Below are 20,697 nucleotides of genomic sequence, written 5' to 3'. Positions count from 1 at the left end.
TAGACATATTTAATCTTATAAAGGGTTGTGATAGATCCCTAATTTAACATTGTTTGAGTTTGAATGCTCAGGAATTGCCGGTCTCTGTGCAGTTTCCAGTGGCCATTGTTATGTGGTCTGACCTGCATCAGGTGGTACTGAAGAAGAAAGGTTTATGACTTCAGTGCTAGCTGGGTGATGTGTTGGGAATATACCAGTCTAGTAACATTACATACGTATTGTGGGTTTTAGAATTGTGTGTGTATATATGTATATATCGCACATACACACACACACACACGCAGATATACATAGTGGAGTTAAGATGTCAATAGCCAGGATTAGTAACTAGGTGCAATGCAGCTCATCTGCACAGGTTTACTAGCCTACTGAGCTAATTTCCAAAATTGTATATATCCATTTCCATTTTGAAAAAAGGTTGCTACCTCCAAAGCATCCAATGGTATCTATTCATCAATCAGACTTAGTTATCTTCCTGCATTTTAAAAGGTACTGCTTAGTTTTTAAGTCATTTTTCTTGAGACTTGTGGTTATTAGCTGGTGGATATTTTGTTTTGGAAAGAAACTCTTCAGTTATGCAATAAAAACAATTAATGACATCAAAAAGGAAATAAGCATACTTTTCACCAAGAAGCAATATATATATATATATATATATATAATATATATATATATATATATATGTATGTTTTAGAAATACCTAGAAAAATATATAGTCATCTGAATGCCCATTGTACAATTTTACACAGTAGTGTCTGAAAAAAAAAAACCTATATAGTGGAATAGTACAGACGTGAGGGTAGAGAGTTACTGACAGTGTGAGATCTGTAAGTGATAGCTGTTTGAGGGATGTTTGGTATGATACATGGGGAAGTGTGGGCACTCTCTTTTCTTTTTCTCATCCCTGTTGAAACACCCAGATCATACATTATCAGTCTGTTATGACACCAAATCTAAAAAGCTGCTTTTGAGTTGTTGTTTTTTTGCCAGTTTTTTTTTTTTTTTGTGATTAGGTTGCCAATGCTGTTGACAGAAACTGAATTATTAGTATCACTAACATGTATTAAGAGATACTGGCAGCAACACTTTGGACCCTGCAAGAACCTGCATGTCCTGCATGTAACAACCCAAGTAAGTACCTCTAGTGATTGGGGACCTACAGCAGTGAATGTGTCAGACTAAAGCAAAAACCCAACAGACAACGTTAGAAGTACAAAAATGCTACTTTAAGTGCACCCAGCATCAGAGTGTGCAGCACTTGACACATTTTCAAGATTTATGCTGTTTATAGTGTTTCATTTTGTTTCTCTTTATGTTTGGTAAAACCATTTACGTGAACTATGTGTATTAGTATGTACTGATACATAGAGGTATACTGATGCCTCACTTGCTGCGTGTCAAATAGTAAATGCAAATATTTCCAATTAAGAAAAAACTTGACTGAAAGAAGCTTGTAGGGGCTCACATAACACACAATGTTATGTGAAATCACACCTAAAATTGGAATCTATATTAAATCCTGTGTGTGTGTGTGTGTGTGTGTGTGTGTGTGTGTGTGTGTCTGTGGTACCTACATTGAATTAAACCATAAAACACATTTGCAAATGTTATTTGACTCACAGTAAGGCATAATTTAAAGCCTGTTGAACAAAAACTTTCTTTTAAAGAAATTCCACCTCTCTGTGCTAACAATGAATAAATACCTTGCATTTCAGGACAGTTTAGAGTGGTTAATACAATTCAACATGAACCTTTTCATCTCATAGTTGTCTAAAAAACGTTAAAGTTAACCTGGTAGAAATGTATTCATAAAAAGCAGCAGAAATTCAGAGGAGGTTTGATCTCTCTGATCTCTCTGCTTAGATGCAAAGATTCTTATGGGATTGAGAGTGGGCTTCTTTATGTTAACACTGCTGTCCGGGTAGTTGTGTAGACATAGTGGAATGTAACTGTCAAGTGTCTTGATAAGAGTCATTCAATATAAATCATCAAAAGGCTTGGAGTAGTTAAACATCAGATAGTCCATGAAGTAGAAATCATAAACTCGCTGTCTCTCCAACTTACTGACTTGCGAGAAGTATTTTTGTGTGATCTGTGTAGAGGTCCTCTTGTCCTTTGGGTTCCTATCTTTAAAACTAGGCACCTTGAGTTTGGGTGGTGCCTTAATCTTTTGCAAGAGAAAGTTGGACTCTTCGTCCATGTTCTCAAACTTGCCAATGAAGTCATAGTCTATGAGACAAGGGTTGCAGAGCTGGTTTGCCTGGTTCCAATGGATGTCCATTCCTACGGGCCGGTGGACATCAAGTAGGTACTGGACAAACTCCTTGAATGTGACTCCATTGCCTGTCTTCAAGGCTGTCTTGGACGCATTCACCCTGTACTTGGAGATGATAGGTTTCCCAAACAGCGAGTGGTAGTGGTTGTTTGGATTTTCAAACTTGTCCCTATAAGCTGACACCATCCTCTCCAAGGGTTCTCGGACAAACATAACTTTGGTGTAGGTTTCCAGTCGGTGCATTATTCCCTTTTGGTCAAAGCTGTTAAGCGTCTTGAGATGGTTGCCATAGTGGACTGTGTCATGGTTAATGCTCTGAACATTGGAGGCCTGGCCCGCCAGCACCATCAGGGTCCTCTTCCAGTTAGAACAGCCTGCCTTTGGCACCTGGCAGTACAACAACTTGTACCTGTCCTCCACAAAAAGGCTAGTCACATGTTGACGTGTGATAGTCCTGGAGATGCTGCTTTTGTACTTAGCACACATCTCCTTCATCAGTTTCCGACGGGCTTCCATAATATCAGAGAGCATTTTCTGGTTCTCAGGGGAATCTGATGTGTGACTGATTGGGGGACTTGTTTTCAGCAGTTTGCGCTGTCTTTTGGAGACATCATGGGAGTCCTGCTCTTGAGGGCCAGGGGTGGCTGTCTGTCTGCTCTTCTCAAAGTTTGGGAACTGCATTGGGGGGATTGGGCTGGACAAGATGCCTTCTGCTGCTTTGAGGTCCCGGTCATTGTCTGATTTACCTCTCTCTCTGTCCTGAGTAGAAAGAGTCTATAAAACAATGACAACATAAGTTGTAATAGACAGTAGCATAAATGTGTTTAAACCAAAAAAACACAATTTTTATCTGATAATGCAGATATATACAGTATGCAAGAGCATCAAATCTTTAATTTTTACTTATTAAGGTTGCAGGGTTTTTTTATTCACAGAAACAACCTAATTTATATCATTTTTCCTGCAAGGGATTAATGAAGGATTCTGATATCCCAATTGTTGTGTTCAGTACTCAAATAGGCCACTTGATGGTGCTGTTTCACTACATCTTCAACAAAAGTCAAACTCTGTTACATGCAAATGTCACAAACTGCCCAATGCCATCCATGACCTATCAATAAACTGAGCTGTAATATCATATAAATGTCTTATAAACACTTAATGGGGAATCTAAATTAGAATCATCTACTGCCTGATTACAATCAGATGCCCAAGGCCATCGTGCATTCTGACATTTTATTTCAATTAAATGCTGTAATAGCATCATAAAGCCAATGGACTGAATCTATGATTTTAATTTTACAACAGACAAGGTGATGAGACCATCATGAATCTTGGCTCATCCTCCTCCTGACTTAAACGGCCACATTCTTTCATCTGCAGGGGCATCTAGAGGGAAAAAAGCAGGGAGAGGTTCGTCCCTGCCTGTTAAATGTGCAGGGCAAGCACAGGAGAGCAACTGATACGCTAGACATCTTGTTCTGCAGGGTTTGCACTGATGTAAGACTCTCACCGGTGCTCATGATCATGGCAGAGATGAAAGCAAGCAGGGATAAGCTGGGAGAAGATACTGTAGTACGAGCGCTGCCTAACCTATTTTATCCCCACTTCATGCCTTTATAATGACACATGGCAACTTAGGACACATTTTACCCCCTGTAATAAACTTTAAGCTTTCGTTTTGTTTTGTTCTATTCAAACTTGTTTTTGTGCAAATGATTGTCACAATACAGGAACTGACCTCAAAATGCAAAGCTGTATGTGTACAAAAGGATGGATGATCATAGTTAGCCATAGTTGCTTGAAAAGCCTAATGGAATAAGATAAGAAAGATAAGATAATCCTTTATTAGTCCCACAATGGGGAAATTTAGATGATGAAATAAAAGTCATCAATGTAACTTTTTTTAATTCACATATTCACTGCAGGCCTGAATATACCTGATTATCTGAGTGTAATTAAATGATGAATGTAAAGTGACCAAAAGCATAAAGAAAGCTTGTACTGTGGAGGATAAAACAAGACAAAAAACAACTCTAGGTGTGATCACACCCTGGAGAACCCAAGTCTGGTGTGACTGAAACCGTTTACTCAGTAAAGTCTGACTGACTGTCGCAGTGTGAGGTCAGCTTCTCTACACAGATGCTATCAGACACGCTGAGAGGTACAAGGCTGAAAATCACTTTTTTTGCAACAGATAACAGGTGGGAGCAACCTGTATCTGTGTTTTGGGAGAAATGGAGTAAACACGTACCTCTCTGGACTGCCGTGGAGTGACTCCAAGCTTTACACCTGGGAAGAGAGAAGAAAGACAAGAAAATCAGCAAGTAAACAACATGTATTTTTGTTGTTGCAGAAGAGAGTTAGGTGTCTCTGATGCATCCAATAATTTAATGCTTCCTATCACTTAGAATGCCTGCTTTTCATCCCCAGCAAACCACCACTGCTCCACTAGTCCACAGAGGGAAGACAGGTAGCTCTATCTGTGTAATGAGCTGCCACAAGCATGAAAAGTTGGTAAATGAGTTATCCATTGAGGATGAAACAGAGGAAAAGAAGAAAGAAGAAATTAAAGAAGAAAACAAGCAAATGAAAGTTTGACAAAGATGTAGTATGCAGACCAGAGGGAAGGTGCAATTTGTTGAATTTCTAGAGGACAGCAAAAGAGTGATACAGACGTATAGATTGGTTTTGTGGCAGCCGTGGGGACAGGTGGTATCTGTAACGGCAGATGTGTGGCAGCAGGACAGACGACATCTTTAGTGGTCTGTCTCCAGCTGGACATCTCCTTTCCTTAAGTCCCCCCATCCTGCTGATATGTAATCAGACTGACAGCTCTGAGTGGGGCTGCATGGCTGCTGATGGGGGGTGGGGGTGGGGGTGCAAAGACACCTCTGCCTGAGTGGCCTGTCACTTCCAATTTTGAGGGTGGAAGTGATAGGAACCTGCTCGAGAAGGGAGGGCTGTAGATGGAGGCCACAACCTTCCCTAAGTGATGAGATCTGTAGAGCCCTATCTCCTACTTAACACGCCTCAGTGAGGAGGGAATAAAATGCATCACCCAGATGTTATGTTGTTTTAGATTAGTATGCGCTGGAGAGCTCTGTGTTGCTGTCTGGCTCTGTTGTGTTAAATCTTGTCTTCATTCTTCTGAACGAGACACTGGAGGAAGAGGCGGAGGGAGAGAAGTGAAGTGGGCTGGAGAGGTGGTGTGTGACATTTTCTAATCTTGTTTGGGTGCTGCTGTGCTATTTGATCTCTTCACCCTAATGATAGCTCATGTGCATCTTTGATATCAGTTTACATTTGTGCATATGAAACACATGAATATTTATCAACATACAGATGCCATTGCCAGTGAAACACGTCCAAACCCAACAATGGCAGCGATCCTTTACCGGCTGCTATTCTAAACTGATGGAACAGTGCAAGCCCCTTGTAGCCCTGACTATCTTGTCAAGATACACGCTTGGTTATCGATCTTGAAAACCCCATTACGGTGGTAATTGAAATCTCCAAAGGTTTAATTGGTTCCCTCTAAGAAGTGTTTTGTCTGGTCATTGTTACATGTTTGTCACAGCTGTTGATATCTACACTGTCACACTTTTCCTCTCTCTATGTTGCACCTTCAAGCAGGGTAAAATTTTAAGCCCTTTATTGTTCCTGCCTGCTGAATCACTGACAAAAATGTATGAAGCAATACATGCATTTAGTTTCTTGAATATTTGACCTGTATTTATATCCTTTGTCCTGCCAACAGAAAGGTTTTTAGAAACAGGAAAAAAGAAATGCAAAAAGACTCAATTAGATTCAAGCCTAAGGCAATAAATTGAACATGCTGCACACCCACTTGTCCGGTTCAGCACTCTGTGACAAAAGTGTCTTGTTAAAGTTGTTTTGAAAATGAATCTGACATGACTTGATTTGATTTGATAAATCTAGTCTTAAAAGTCTGTTACAAATAGAGTTTCAATTCTGGCTCTGAAAATGCAATATTCTCTCGAGCAGGGAGCCAGAATTACATTTCATGAGACGAACATTTTTCCATGACAGAGTATAAGTGAAACAAGTAGTATGACAATGTAAACTGAATTTCAGTGGGATTTGTAAACATCATTTATCTCTGTAGTATCTATTTGGGTGAGGATAATAGTTGCTGTTTGATTGCAATTTCACACTCAGTCAATTCCATTCAGTATAACTATACTATTGATTTTTACTGCTGTGCAGTGAAACACTGATAAATTGTTAAGACTGCAGTTTCATCCTAGTAATTTCAAGTACAGATGTAGTAAGTACAAGGAAGGCCAAGTTTTTCCAAAAACCAAAACAAAAATTTAAGTAAAATATGTAAATAATCTAAAACTGAATATCTCCAATATATAATCTGGAAGTTGGTTGAGAGGCATTAAAGGTTTATACTGTAGACAGATTTGTTGGTACTGTACACTGCAGCATTAAAAAGGATTCTCTGCAGCACTAATGGAGAGATTCAGGATAAATGTACTAATGGGGAATCCTGAAATAGGAGGAAAACACTTCACCAATAAAGCTGAAGTTGTTTTTTTATCACCAGATATTAAATGTCAGATTCTAGTGATTTTGCTTTTGAAGCTCTAAAGGCTTCCTGTAAAACTCCCAAAAATAAAAATCCACTGTTGGCAGCAGAGATCAAAAGAAGGTCTCTGATCAGGTCACTTCACTTCGATTGTCAGGTATTTCACAGTAATTTTGCTGATGGTGGAAGCTGATTTAAAGCAGAGTAAACATTTGAGCCTTGTCCTCTGTTGCCCTCTAAAATGTCCTTGAGCATCCACCTCTCTCTCAGAGACAAAGCCTCTGAATATTCATGCAGAATACCCAGCATTACTACAAGGATCCACAAAACCAGGGCCACATCATTAGTGGATCCATTATCATCCTTCCCTCTCAAAGACCCTTGTACAACTCTCTATCAGAGACACACATCAAACATCCTTTCCCTGCCACCACCACAGAGGAGGAGCGAAGGACAAAAACAATGTGAAATAATGAGCTTGTTAAGTGGAGGATTGTGCGCCCCATGCTTTGGGAGAACTTGTTAAATGCTCAGTTTTAACCAGAGACAGGCTGAGGGGTGCTAGAAGCCAGACAAAGCATGTCCTCCTCCAACCCACTATTCAGACTATGCAGTCACGCTGCACCACCATAAACCTTTCATTAGTCATTCAGCACACTGAGCCACTGTGACCCCAACTGGCTGCGCTCCCCTCTCTACCCAACAAACCACCCACATCTGCACTCTGCACACATGCTCCTCCTCCACTTGACTCTGTGTGGGAACACGGGGCTCTGGCATGCTGGTGTGATTTATCAGAGGAAAAAACGCTTTAGAACAGAGGTATTAGGCTTTAAGCTCTGGTTCATTGATGTTTTAACTTGTGGTAAGAGATAAAACAGTGTTGGTGCTAAATTCCTCCAGGACTGGGCCAAAGAGAGCAGCTGCTGGGGAGGAGGAGTTGATGGCTAACTAATCACTGATTCAGGATTGAAGACATGTTTGCTCTCTGAAGACCAAACACAGACCATCTAAAATTTATGTGTATTATCATCTGCAGACTGGCTCATGAAAAAAGGCTTGGAACGTTTAAGGCTTTTTTAGGTTTTCATAATTCAAAGCACGGGCTTTTCCAAGGATACATCACAAACACATCTTTAATCCAACCAATCACATGTATTGTAAATGAAACAAGCAACCAGGAAAGCAAGAAACAGATTCATCCCACTGTTTCATTAGTAGGAACCATAAAGCCATACCAGACTCAACTAAATGGTAGGATTTAGTATTAGAAAAGATTAATGCAGGATTGTATTCTAATTTGAAGGTTCACATACTAACCTGAACTGCTGAATATAAAACAGAGCGTCCATCCTTGGACTTTGCACCTCATGACTTACATCCAGTGCCCAGTAGTGTGAAGTAACTAAGTGGAAATACTTAGTTATTAAGTACTGTACTTAAGTGCAATTTTTCTAGTTTTTCATTTGGCTTTTTTTATACTTTAGACCGTAAAGAGACGACAGGCAATGAGGTAGAAAGTGATGCAACAACCATCTCTGCTTAGACTCAAACGTTGCAGTTCCACTTAAGTGCAGTTTTGAGGTACTTGTAGTTAAGTACTTTCTATTTTGGTCATTTACTTTTCACAAGGAAATACTGTACTCTTCACCCTACTGCATTTATCTGACAGCTGCCCTACTTACATGGCAGATTAACATTCTGTATAGAACAAATATGATCAGCTCATAAAATATGACAAGCTGCCAAACTACTATCTACCTAACTACCTAAATGTATATAGAGTTGCTCCATCTTGACTAAATGCAACACTGCTCCTTACCTGTTAATATACAGTTACATCATAATGGCAACCAATAAATATAATTTATAATAATATAACACTCACAGGGGGCATTCAGCTGCAGAATGAATACTGTACATCACGGTACATTAATTAGGGTCAAAGCTCCAAAACATTAATACAGAACCTTTAGGTGTAATGGAGTGTTTTTTTTACATTGTGTTATTTCTACTTTTACTTAAGTGCATGCTCTTAATACTCCACCACTGCCCAAGCAGATATTCAGTGCTAATGCAGGAAGTGGTGTCCACACCCCTGTCTGGTGGGGTGGCTGACAAGTTCTGATTGTATCTGGATCAAAATGCATGTGCAACTGTAGAGGAGATTATTTGTTAACTTTTTTTTCTTACACAGCACAAAATGACTGCTATATATCTGCAGAGGGGATGGTAATGTTGTTAACACACTACTTCTCCAGTTGCTGAGATAACTGGCAATTGAAAAGCTTTGCTCAAACAAGTACGCCTCAGTCACTGGAATTCCCACCATCCTCATCTTAGTACTGGACTAGTCACTGATGGAGCACAAGTGCTATGAGCAATCAAGCCATCAGAAGATATACCGCTTCGAGAGGGTTATAAAGCATCAGAGGTGCAGTGTCTTCTTCTCAGGCCAGATGACAAAGTGTGGTGAAAGCTTCTGTATTCATCTGACATTTCTGTTCGTGACTCTGTGTCCTAATTACACCTGTATTGTTTGGCGTTTGTTTGGAACACAGGATAATTACAGGCTTTAGATTTATGAGGAGTGTTGTTTTCCTTTTGACCTCGGTCAGTGTCATACACCTATTATGTGCTGTATTCACCTTGTAGCATTTAATAATAATAATATAAAAAAACACTATTATGTGTGGTAATTTTTATGACAGAGGACAGTGTGATTTTGTAAACAGTGGCTCACTAACCTGCCTCTCGAACTTCTCTCCTAAAACCCACCACGACATTCTTCAGACCTCCTCTGCACAAGTCTTTTTTTAGTGCCCCTCGGATGATACACTCAAGATAGAATTATTAGTGAATCCATAATTACATGATGTTCACAACCACATGTATGGGCTCCATTTCCACCTTTGACCCCACATGAAGGTCGAGTGTTGGGAAAACTCGTAAATCGTCAGGGATGTGCTCTCTCATTAGATGAAATTGAAATGAAAAAGGAGACACTTCCTCCAATGCCCCGCCACATTAAATCAGTGTGCCCTCCATGTGCCGTAAATAACACATGCTTTGGCTCATAATTGTCTGTGGCAGAGCACAGACTAAGCATACAAATACTAGATCAACATTCTGTGAGATAAAAACTGAGCTCGCTGGAAGACTATTTATGATCTGAGGCTGTGGTGCTACATTAACACCTTTGCACTATTTTCAGATCACTTTGCTTTCCTGTGCTTTTCTCTGAGGCAGTGCAGCTGCTCAGCTCATGCATCATCACTTTGATCATAACTAATAATCATTTCTACATATGAGTTTATGAATGGATTAAGTATGCTATTAAGTATGTATTAATGGAGAAAATATAATTCAAGACATAATTCAGAGTTTAGAAAAATGTTTGATTGATGTTGAAATCTCAAAATAGCTCAGACACTGCCTTATAGAGCTTTTAATGAACATTTTTATAGACAGGATCCTCTAAATTACAGACTCATTAAATGACAAAATTGAGGCAATGGGATTTTTATCTTCTAAATGGACGTATAGCGCTTTAGGAATAAAACCTTTCATATAGACCCAAAAATGGCAAAAATGCATTTAATGATAAAGAGAAACTGCCTCTGTGGGGCAATAAAGTAGGTTGGTATAATTATCTGCCTCATGTTTTAATTTGCTCCAGTTTTGGGCTTCTTTTCTGGTGCAATCTTCAATTTCTTTTCTCATGCTGGTAACTCTGGGCACTGAACACAGCAGGAGAGGAAATAATGAACTACACAGATAGGAAGCAGCTGAGAGGGGGTATCAAATATGGTACTGATCACTGTTGTGACAATTCATTTTGACAACAATATTCTCAGAGTTGACTGGGCTACTCTCAAGGTTTGGAAATGCAAAGACTTCCTGGAGCAGATTTCCATGGAAACAGAGCTGTATGTGGGGGTGTGGTGGGAGGCGGCTTGTTTTATACCTCGTAGAAGATGGGGCCTGGAAGCTTCCATGAGGAAGGATGTGTAAACAAATGCTACCTGTCAGTTTCGAGCTTGGGGTTAAGTGAATTATCTCGGCTGAGACGAGGTGCAGGAGGCTTTAATTGGCCCATATCTTATTTAGATGCTGCAGTGCTCTTGACCTAGGTGCAGAATACACACTGCAGTACTCCCTCTATGAACCGTTCCCTTGCCAATGACAAAGGAAAGTTAATTGGATACAAAAAGTCTGTATAGTAAATGTAGGTTTTTGTTAAAATTTCTGGTTAGAGGCCTGAAATATGTGAGCTCACAAAGTCAGATCTGCAGGTGGAGCTGCTGTATGCTCTCCAGGACCTTGCACAGACACAGCTAGATAAAGAAGGGGATTCAACAGGGGTGATGATGACATGAGAGGAGTGATGTGCTCTGATGTAGCTGTAGCCTGAGTACTGAGTCAACTATTCAAAGGGGAAGAGACAACAGACCCTCTGTGAAGAGAGCTGCAGTACTGACACACTTTACAGACTTTAAATCTGTGGAATACGAGGATGTAGACTCTGAGATAAATGTCACCGTTAACTCTTTCAGAGTCGTAGCCCAACATGTAGGATGATAATGACGCGTAACATACACAAATATTAAGGCCAGTCTGCTGATCGATCAGAAACTACACCAGCCCTTCCCCCGCTTGTCTGATGGATCCATGCTTTCATAAGCAACAGACCATAGGCAGTAAAGGTTGACAACAAACTCACCCCCACGGTCATCACCAGTGCATACAGGGCCGTGTCTTTAGTCTATTCCTCTGTATAGTAGGTAACAGCATACCTCTTGTCTGCAAATAGACAGATGACACAGCCATTCTCGGAGTCCTCATTAACTTTGCTGTGGCTTGTCAAAAAATCAATAATGGGCTTTTCCTTCCTTCACCTCAAGGTCTCAGAAACAAAAGAAATGCTTGTCAGCTCTGACATAACACAAACCAATTTTTTTCTACCAGCAATATCTTGCCTTATCACTTTAGACAGTGACCTCATTTACAACCGGTCCAGCACCGACATCAACAAGTGTCATCAAAAATTTCTAGTCATCAGAAAATATCCGTACAGCCACAAATCCTCCTGCTACACCACACAGTCATCCAGTCAGACATGTTATATGCAACCATTTACATTTCCCCCCCAATAGAAAACAAGCTCCTACGTATTTGACACACAGCCATCCTGCTGATTGCCCTCCCGACTATTTGCTTGAAATAACCTCCTCTGCTCTAACCTGGAAAACACACATGATTCTATCAGTCTGACTACTCATTCTACTGCCGCTTTACTCTCCCTCCCGCCTGCTGATACAGAACAATCATATACAGGAGAGCCTGCTTCAGCAAAAGCTTTATTCCCCTTATCCCCACTACATGTTACATTCTACGCGAATAAATACACAGCAAATGAAAACTCCAAAAGGTTTGAAAACTTGCTTATTCTGGTCCAGCTGGTCCAGCCACACCAGTTAAACAGAGGTGAGCACGGTCGTTCCCTACACTGCTGGATCATGGACAGCTCCTGGTGCTGAAATAATGGCTGCATTTTTCTGAGGCAAAACAGGGGAAAATAAGATCTGCCTAATTTAATGAAACAATATCATATCTTTTTGATTCAAACACAAACATCTTTTCAGTCTCAGAAATGATAACACTGTTTACTAAATTTGTGTCTCTGTGTATTTTTATAGTAAAACTCCAAAACTATAGTTTTCCTTATCCACCATAACTGTTCTTTGATTTGAGAGTGACCTGATGGCAGAAGGTGTGCTGGTTTTGATTGTACCCTGCAGACAAGTCAAAGAACTCAGCTGAGCACCCCTAGTGCTGTGTTCTTATATTTATTTCTTTTTCATACAGCCATTAAAGGCTTTGGGAGGGATGAAATGAGTTGTTTGATTACCTCTTTTGAGTCTTTTTTCCCACAAAAAATTTCATTTTAGATTAAAGTCAATTCCAAAGCCTTTCATCCTGACCTGTTGGTACAGTGGCGGTGCGCTGAGGTGCTGTGATCAGATGCTGCTATGTCTTCGTTAAGCTTCCGTGCTCCCCTGTTCACCTCTATTTGCAGTGAGATTGGGAACTGGTATTGGCCCTGTCACTGTTTACCCTGTCCTCTCATTTGAGTTAGCTTCACGTTCTCTTACACACCCCTTGTTTTCCTGTCAGAGCACTACTGATTACAGCAGGGACTGATGAGTTCAGACATGTGAGTAAAGCACAGGGACTGAGGCTGAATACTAAGTGAATAGTTAGAGGACCGCCTCGACATACTGGTAGATCAGCAGCTTCAGCATTCAGTTTATCACATAGACATACAGAAATGACCATGGAACTAAATACAGTCAATGAAATACTGTCTATATTCTTGTATTTCATTAAAAAATATTTTTTAAACTTAAATCACAAGGTGCCTTAATCCTGTATGAACAGTCCCCTGGATTTACACACATGGTGCTAATAAAATTGCCATATAACCCTTCCCCATAAAGCTAATCAATTTCAGAGAAATAGAGGATTGAAACTAGCTGAGGCTTCACTGACACTGAAGTGTAAGGAGCTTTGTAAGTTGGGAAGAACAGGATCAGCACCTGGGCTCACTCCTCTTTGTCAGTGGCCTTGGAGCCATGCATTCTTAACATGCCTGCTAGCTCACCTCTGAGCTCCTACCACCCACAAACAAGACCATTCCAGGCCTTCAGAGCAGCTCCTGATTAGCCACGAGCACTTTTTTCTCTACATTCCCTCCATTATCATCCCTTCCCCTTCTAGATACTGGTCCTTTACTCCATCCTTCCCCAAGACTCTTATCTCTTCTCTCCCCTCCACTCTGCTCCTCTCCAGCGCATCACCTATGGCCTCCAGCCTCCAACCTATAATTTCCTCTTACTCCCGTCTGTGCCCTCTGCGTTGCTCCTCAGCTACATTCATGATAACCAGCAAAACAATAAAAATAGCACCAAACAACAGAACAATATGCCTACAAAATCTTAACCATTACAGCTCCTGTGACTATGGCAGGTTTCTATGGCAGCACTGCACGTAATAACAGTGGAAATAATGAGAGTAAAAGTTTCTATCTTAGTCACTTTTTTGCCTCTTGTCCCACAGTGCTCTGTGTGGTTGAGCTCTGACAGGCAGTGAAGTGTGTGTGAACGTCTGAACAGAGCAGCACTTACTGAACCTCTCTACAGCTCTGTGCTAATGAGAGGTGTGTGAGTGTGAATACTGCAAAGGGCTGTCACACTGACTGACACTCCCTTATGCCTGAAATAACTCTTACACACGTCAGGTGGCTGTTGCCCCAAGGTCCCCAGAGCTGAGGTGTCATTTTAGAAACACAGCTTGTTTTTGCTGCAGCTTACATGCCGCTGACTGCCAGCCCCCTGCTCTGCCAGTTATAGAGAAAACAAAACCATAAGAAATCAGCTAACAGCTGAATAAGAAGTAACAACAATGCTGGGGCAGATAGTGATTGAAAATGTGTCTGTAATGAAATTCTGCACTTTCACACTCTTTTTCCTGAGTTTTATATTACACAGGTTTTGCATGCTTTACAAAACTCTGCCTCTGTTGATCATTAAATGAATCCACTAATCACTAAAAGATACTATACATGCACACAAACACACACACAAAATATTTGTGTGGACCTGCAACCTTATATATGTAGTAGACAACAATACGCAGGTCTTTTTCCGTCAACACAAACAGTTGACAGCAAAATGTTGCAGAATACACCACTACCATGAATTCAGTTTACTTCACTTTTTTACTACATGTGAAACACCTGGTCTGGTGTTCATAAACTACACGCTTGCTTGGAAAATCCGCTGAAAACTCTTCATGGCAAAATGTCTTGGATCCCACAGTCTCCTGTTCTCAGACTGAGTCTGTCTGATTACCTGGCTTCAGCATTTTAAATGCTCATTGAGCCCCAAGCCCTCCCTCGTTCTGCTATCTCAGGCTCCTTTCTTCTCCCTGTCAGGGAAAATGCCAGAGAGGTGCAGTGAGAGCCGTGCTCCACTCCCAGCACTGGTAATTTGACAGCGAGCAGGGAGGATGCAGAATAATTGGGGTAGCATTTACGCGTCAATGTGACACTGACTGAGAGAGCTCAACATTTAACGTGTCCGACTGGAATGGGATAAAAATGCAAGTCGGAGATTCCTGGAATAGATTTCACAAGTTGTCTGGCTAAAGCAGTAGTGGGTTAATCAGACAAACTAGACATCTGGCCTTTTGTCAGAGCTGTTTGTGTCTGAGGCTCTGGGAGAACAGACTGGAGCAATACTAATGATGATTTTGGCCAAACTGTGGTCTTGTGAACAACAAGCCAGTGTTGGCCAGAGCTGGGTCTTTCTCATGTTTTAAATTGGATCTAACTCAGTGGAGCAGATGCATCCAGAGACAATAAGATGATATGACTGGCAGCTTTCACAGAGTGATGAGTTTTCAGAGAGCCAATCTTCCTGTTATCAGCTCATGCAAAAATGAAGCAGCAAGTAATCTTTGTCTGAAAGTGCGCCTGTCAAACAGCACTGACCAAAACCAAAACGCATCAAGATGATATGACTGACAAGTTTCACAGAACTTTTTAATTGGTTCCTTTCACTGAACAGTATAGTTTCACAGCTCCCAGTGTGAAAAGACTGAATCTTCCTATTAACAGATGCCTCATGAGCAAAACAGCAAGAGCCTGTGTGTGTGTAGGAAAAAAAACCCTCATCCTTCAACAAAAACACAAACTTCAGTAGCACTGGTGTTTTCACACAGTTTGGACAACGGAGGCTGCCATTCTGAAGAGATGCTGAGACGTTTTAATTCATCATTGCTTGTGTTTTTGAATCAGCCAGTAATGATAAGAGAGGTCTACAGTGAAAGCTTGATCATCCAGACACAGACAAGACAATGCGACTGCTGGTTACAGCCTCTTTGGCAGCGCTGGCTCGCCAGAGAGGAAGACTTTGTGTCCCTCCTGTTCTGTTCTCATACCGGCTGCTGCTGCCAGTCTCAGAGTAGAGGGACAGCACAGTGTAATGAGCAGGATTACCAAGGGAGACTGGCAGGAATAGTATGGTATCAAAGGAAATCCAGTCAGTGAGGGATATTCAGACAGCGCTCCCGTTCTTTTATTCATTGCCTGCGTGCCCAGAGTGACTCAGCTCACTCTCCTGCTGTCAAACCCTGTCATTATCCATTACTGTGTTTCTGCTTCGCTGGGGACCGCCCACTGCTGCTGCTAGCGTGTGTGTGTTTGTGTGTATGTGTGTGTGCTTAATGATCAGGTGCAAGTGGAAGCTGTGTATGTACGTGTGCATTTGTTTGTGTGTGTTCACATCACAGTCTTTGTGTACATACTTGAGATTAGAATTTGCCCTGCAGGCTCCTGGTAGTGGGCAGGTTCGTTGATTATTGTTGCCGTGGTAATGCCTTGTTAAGCACTGTGAGTTTGATAAGCAGCAACAGAGCCTCCATTAAGACCATTCAAACAGATAGATCACTTGCTGAGCTTTCAGAGAATGACTATATGGGTGTGTTTTCATATTGTAAGTGATTGATTAATTGCAATTCTACATTTATCAATTCTGCATTTCCGTTTTTAACCCAAAATGGTAATGTTCCATGTTATGGTTACTGGGTGATTTCCTTGCATGTTTCAAGGAAAGAACAATATAATTTGCTACTATTTGTCTGGAAAATAGGTAATTTTTGGAAAGAAAATCTACTTTAATTCCAAGTTAATATTCATTCATTACTAAATTACTAAACTTTATCAGCTTTATTATATATATTGAATTATGTATTTTTCAGTGAACAAAGTTCATTTTGTATGTGAGTCCTGGTGTGTTTTCTTTTTGTTTTGTTTTTCTGAAATCACTGAAATACTAAAACATATATCATAATGTAAGCAAACTGACTAATATCAGTCACAGAGGCAAAAAATCATTTTACTCTCTGTATGTACAAACCATAAGACTTTAGCTGTCAGTGTCACAGTTTTTCATGACACCTTGCTTGTCAGCCAAGGCCTTTCTGAATTTGTCTGCAAGCGATCTGCCATTCAGCACATCTTTCACTAAAAAATGTCAACTTTTAAATTTGCCACTATAGAGAAGGCTGAGACAAATTATTTTACCAGGGTCATACTGTATACAAATTTCTGTAGTTTCATCAGTTCTGTTCAGTCAAAAGTTCTACTTGTAGAAAAAAATAAAGGCAGTTTAATTTCACCTTGCCGGCCACTGAAAACTGTGATTCATTGGGAACTGTACCCATGAGAATAGCAATTATGTCCATTTGCAAGGACCCCCAGTGCTCATGTGTGACTCCACATTTCTGCTGGTGTGAGTATGAGGCTGTTTGTGTGTGTGTGTGCATGTTATAAGGCTAAGGAGGCTAGGCCCTAGACGCTCCTCTTTTCTCTCCACTCAGCTGTGTTCCCTGAGGAGGGCAGGCAACGGGCCAGAACTGCCGGCCTGGTAGAGATTCAGATAAGATGGAAGAAAGAGAGAAGGAGATGTGTGCATCAGTGCATGTGTTTCTATGTGAATGTGTGACTGAGGGTGGGAGGGCAAACGTATATTGTGTCAGAGAGAAAAAAATAGCATAAAATCAGATGAGAGACAGACGGGATCAAAGGGACAGAGACAGAATGATGGAACTAAAGAGTGAGGGAGAGAGAAAGTAAAGGGAGATAGTGAGCAAAAGAGAGAAAGACTGTAAATGGAATGAAGTGAGAGATTTTAGTTAGGTAACAAGTCTACTTTAGTTGTAATTACTATCTATTACTTTCTATTTGGTTCAAGTCCCACAGAATCAAAGAGAGAACGAATAAAGCTGAAACTTTACAGCAATATAATATTGGACTGTTATGAGGATGAAGTTTGCCTTCACTTCTCAGTATCTTTAGAAGCTTATTTGCTGGTGAACAGTAGAGGACTGCAGCTCTGACAGGCAGCTGAACTTCACTTTGTGTTACTGTGTGTTGCAGAAAGTGTACACTTCAGCTCCATGCCCAGTCATCTTAGGTTAAAACTATGTAGCTTCTCCAACACTGTTATTGTGCTGCTTGCTGTTTGATGTTGCTGACCTAAAACTTAAAGCTTATTTTATCATTGCTCTCACAGCGTCAGTGAAATGGCTACAATAAAAGAGTGAAAGAAGCTGTTCCTTCCCCCTGCTGTGGCTGCTTGCCTTTATAGCTGAGTCTGTTTGTCTTGTTTTGTAGTGTGTTGTGCTATGAGCCTGTTCTGCAGAACTTGGTCGGTTTCTGCCCTCAGTGGGTCGATCGACTGACAGCTCTGATGTTGCATGAAAAGCAGGTTCGACTGATGAGGGCTCTGGCCGAGCGGGAGTTTGGCTGGCGGTGCGTTGCGAAAGTGCCGGCTCTATGGGAGATCTGTGTTCTTGAATGGGGTTCACTTTGAACCCAGCGCCTTGCTCAGCCTGACAATGGACTTATAACAAATGTACCAGTTCTTCAGTTTGTACAATGTCTGCAGCCAGGACAGAAACCCTGGTGGGCTGTACAGAGGTGGGGGAATGAAAAAGAAGAGATAGGGAGACAGAAAGATATGGAGAGCAGAGTGGTAGAGGAAGAGTGAGAGAGAATATGACACCAAGGGGCAGAGTGAGAGATAATAAACAAAGGGAGAAAAAAGACCCAAGAAGCAAAGAAGCACAAGAAACAGAAATAGAATACCAACAGAGTGCAACAGAACAATATGTGACCCATATATGACAATGAACTAAATCAGAAAGAGGAGCGGGCAGGGATGGGACGCTCTCCACAGCCTCTCACACTGTAATTATCCATGAACTGAGGGCAGTCATTCATATAATGGAGTACCTGTTAACCACATGCTGATCTGGCATCAGTTACAATTCATCTTATGTGTATTTTGATGCTTATGCTTAATCCCCATGTCATGCTGTTTTCTTTTATACTTGTATGGACTTTGGGTATAAACTTAACAAATAAGCTGCACTGGAAGTGTTGTGTCCCATCAGGGCTTGAACATCATATTGAGCTTCATGCCGGTTCTGTCTCTTTTACACTTTAGAAGTGACATAATCAAATAAGTGAGTTAAAACTGGAATAAACTGGTGTGGCAGAATTTAATAAAAACAAATGTTTGTAGTTTTGTTCAAAAACCAAAGCTTTTCACTTTTCATAAGAAATGTTCCAGCACATGTTTTAGATGATATATATACAAAGTTCAGGTAATGGCTGTGAGAATATGTTGGAATATGAGAGGAAGCTGTAGCAGCTGTGCTGTAATAGGACCATAAAACACTCTTGTGAGTGAGTGACAGTGTATCAGAGGTAAAGGCACACCCACAGTATTAGCTGCAGCAGAGGAAGGTTCAGTGTCACCTTAACAAGCCAGAGTATTTCCTACTGGTACAAATGTGAACCTGTCTGCAGCGCTGAATGACATGAACCATTTGGCCTCACTAAACAATCTAGAGACCAAATATAAGCTAATTACTGGTATTGCTATTAGTTCACCTTCAGTGTGTGTAAAGCGCTAGTCCATAGGGTGCCCTTCTGTCATACAGAGGCCCAATAATCCACAGCCAGCAAAGATAAAGGGCAACTGTACATCTACTAATTAACCTTAATTGCAAATGAAGCCTGGGAGGTATCATTCATTACAGCAGCATATACACTGGAGCTCAATTCAGATGTTTCAGCTTGTGACAAACTGCACTGTAGGGAGATGCTCTCATTATTAGTCGGCTTTTCACTTTTGTTCAAATTTCCTTTGCATCCAAAATTCAGCATTAGAGGGGAGATCAGCTCCTGAGAGTCTTTTTCCAGTAACCAGCTATAAGGTCATAATGTGAAAAAATGAAAGCCACCAGAAGCTGCTCTGTCACAAAAGTGAGAGAAGTTAAGATGAGCAGGGGAGAGATATGATCATCTACGTGTCTGAGATGGAACTTCTTCTTCTTCTCCTCACCTAAGGCCTAATGATTTGTTTCATGCTGGTATTTGCTCCTGATTTTTCCCATCACGGCTTGAACATCAGATTGAGCTTCATGTCAGTGTATCGGGGAAGCATCTTGTCACGCTACTTAGGCCATTAATCTGTCCCGCGCATCAGTCTAATAGCGAGCTATTCATGGCGGCCGTAAGTGAACAACAGAGCGGGGACGACATCAGCTATCAGGAAGATGAGCTGTCAGTCAGGAGACTGACAGACTTGTAGACGACTCACAGCAGCTGAAAGCTAAAAGGAAACAGCAGATTGCTCACTAAAGGAGAAAGGAGGAAGTCAACCTCTTTGCCAGCCATCTTTCCTAACAAACCACATACCAGGATAGATCAGCCTTGCATTGTGTCAGTGAGCATTATTAATGACAGACACTTAAAACCTTATTACAGCCTCAACTTGTGAGTATGCCTGATGGCTTGGATGTTCAGCCTGGCAGGGATTGGCCAGGTAATGAATAAATGACATGCTTAACCATTCCACCAAAATAATATTGCGCTACATTAATACCAGAAAGGAAAGGAGGGAGTTTATAAAAGAGGAAGAGCAGCACAGTCTGCAGTCACAATCACTTTCCAAATCACTTTCTATATGAAGAACAATGGCAGCCAGGTTACAATGACTGTCAGACAGCAACAATGAACAGGTGAGATATTGAGCTGGTGAGATAGTGTTACTCCTTGTGGCCAATTTTTATATTCAAAGGAACTTAAATAGCTGAAGTATGACATGCCTTACGACTTAATACTGGTCATTAATCTTCACAATGCTTCCATAGAAAATGGGCGACTAATTCAATCAGCTGTTCAGTGTGGGAGTGTCCAAAGCAAAGGTCAACCAAAGCCTGGTGGACT

General features: G+C 41.0%; 1 protein-coding gene across 2 annotated transcripts in view; it reads right to left on the bottom strand.

Annotated features, from left to right (window-relative positions):
* Positions 1-667: 667 nt before the first annotated feature.
* The window catches only part of LOC108876873 (carbohydrate sulfotransferase 8), a 252,830-nt gene continuing 232,800 nt past the window's right edge, over positions 668-20,697 (bottom strand). For both annotated transcript variants that reach the window (XM_051076775.1, XM_051076774.1), the window contains 2 exons: positions 4,530-4,567; positions 668-3,049 (listed from right to left, as the gene is read on the bottom strand). In XM_051076775.1, the coding sequence (XP_050932732.1) occupies positions 1,976-3,049; positions 4,530-4,567 (1,112 nt within the window). In that variant the 3' untranslated portion in view covers positions 668-1,975. The remainder of the gene's footprint in view (positions 3,050-4,529; positions 4,568-20,697) is intronic.

Source organism: Lates calcarifer, linkage group LG2 (assembly GCF_001640805.2).
Source record: "Lates calcarifer isolate ASB-BC8 linkage group LG2, TLL_Latcal_v3, whole genome shotgun sequence".
Classification (NCBI taxonomy): Eukaryota; Metazoa; Chordata; class Actinopteri; family Centropomidae; genus Lates; species Lates calcarifer.
The sequence above is the reverse complement of the archived record's forward strand: the minus strand, read 5'-3'. Positions and strand labels throughout refer to the sequence as shown.